General features: G+C 55.1%; 1 protein-coding gene across 1 annotated transcript; it reads right to left on the reverse strand.

Annotated features, from left to right (window-relative positions):
- Nucleotides 1–204: 204 nt before the first annotated feature.
- On the reverse strand, nt 205–1,848 carry MAM_08451 (DDE superfamily endonuclease, CENP-B-like protein; the record flags this gene model as incomplete). The annotated part of the gene is made up of 1 exon (XM_040827248.1): nt 205–1,848. One exon carries the CDS (start codon nt 1,846–1,848, stop codon nt 205–207), a length of 1,644 nt encoding a protein of 547 aa, XP_040674759.1.
- Between the last annotated feature and the right edge of the window lie 112 nt (nt 1,849–1,960).

Here is a 1,960-nt window from a genome sequence, read left to right on the forward strand (position 1 = left end):
AAGGTGAGTGCAACAGCGATGGGGGTTTTTATTATTAATCATAACGTTACAGAGCTTTAATTATTAAGCTACTTCTAAAGGATTAACGTGTTTCATCAGTACCCCGCGCATACCAGTACCCCGCGCGCGTTCTCCGAGCGCCAGCACTTTTATGGCCATACTCATGACTACACACTCTCGAATTGATTGAAACAAGGTGTTAGTCTAGTCAACAGGCATTCCTGCTTCGAATCGGCACGTTCGTACGTTATGACCGGGCTTCCTGCACTTACGGCAGCGGCGAGTTGCCACTAAGCCATCACTGTTGATGCAATGATTTTCATCTGCAACTCGCCCTCGTTGTTCATTTGCCTCCTTTTGAGCTGAAATGAGTCTTGCACTCTTTGAAGCAAGCGCACTCCCGCGGTGGACACGGTGTTTCTTGGCCCTCCGGCGCTTGCTAAGGGCTTCGTTGGCCTTCTGAAGAGTGCGATTCTCCGCAGTCAACAGGGTCACTGAGTGGGCCATTGCCTCGAACCCCTTCGCCATCTGCCTGACAGCCGAGAAGATGGGTGTCGGGGAGCTATTTTGGTGTTCACTTATCTGAGACTTCACCAGCTCGGACTGTGAAATGGCTTCAGTGGGGTTGTGCGGTGTCTGCGAGACCCAGGGGTCGGCCTCGGCTGCTGGAGATCTCGCAGCCGTTGGGGTCCGCAACTTCACATCAAGTCGAGAGAGCACAGCTTGCGCGTCGAACGGGACGAGACCGGCCCCGCGGAAACCTCCAGCTATGTTTCTCTCAGTCATACAAGCTTTATACGCCGCACGAAATGCCAGAAAGAATTCGACTTTGGTGATGTGGTTGACGTGTGCGCGAACGAACGTCTCGATCTCTTTGCCGTAAGCTCTTTTGAGCGGGCTGAAGAGTCCGACGTCAAGCGGCTGAGTGATGTGCGAGGAATGAGGAGGGAGGCAGATAGGAACGATGTGGTGATCTTTACAATAAGCCTCGAATTCCACCGACTGGTGGCTCCCATGCCCGTCGAGCACTAGCATCCGATGAGTACCCTTCGTGCGCGCCCTGGTATGCTTGTCGAAGTGTTTGATCCAGTCTAGGCCTGTCTCGTCATCTGTCCACCCTTTTGGGGTAGGCTTGATGATCCAGGAGTCGGGGAGACCGCCTTCGGAGTACCAATTCGCCAGATGACAGGCGCCCTGTACGAGTAGAAACGGGGGTATGTCGGCGCCGTCGCCGCTGATGCAGGCGATCACAGTCGCCCACTCTCGATTGCCAGGCCGGATAGTCTTACCTTTGCCACGCCGATCAGAACGCGTGACAAGCATCGAAGGGCATATGACACCCATCATGAAGCCGGTCTCGTCGAAGTTATATAAATCACAGTCGAGAATGCCGAATTTGCTTCGCATGTTTGAGAACAGGCGGAACCACGCGCTCAGAAGGTCGGGATCCTCGCAAAGAGCTCGCTGGTAATCGTAGGTGCGCGGACAGCGCGTGCGGAGTTCTTCCCTTCGCTGAACGAAGCGATAGGGCCACTGTTTTCCGACACGTCGTGTGCCACGCGACGCGAGGATGCGATCCGCCATTACCCTCACATCTTCGAGCGAGGGAGGAAATCCTCGCGCGTCCAGGTCCAGTATATACTGCACTACCGCTGTCTCTTCGAGCGCGGTCAGAGCCTGGAGAGTGGGCCGATGTTCGGCGATCGGAGTCGCGCCGCTCATTCTGTCGCGCAGGGTCGTTTCGGGCACGTTGTAGAGCTTTGCAGCGCCACGGCGGCTCAGTCCGTCAGTTTTCTGGATCGCATCGATGGCCAAGATGACCCGTGCTTCGTTGTTTTGTTCCCGCATCATTGAGGTGTAACGATGTTGCCTGCTGAAGTTGCAGCATGGTATCGCTTCGGGAAAGCGCGCGGGGTATTGGTATGCGCGGGGTACTGATGAAACACGTTAAAGCTTCTTT

The sequence above is a fragment of the Metarhizium album genome, assembly GCF_000804445.1.
Source record: "Metarhizium album ARSEF 1941 chromosome Unknown scaffold_81, whole genome shotgun sequence".
Lineage (NCBI taxonomy): Eukaryota > Fungi > Ascomycota > Sordariomycetes > Hypocreales > Clavicipitaceae > Metarhizium > Metarhizium album.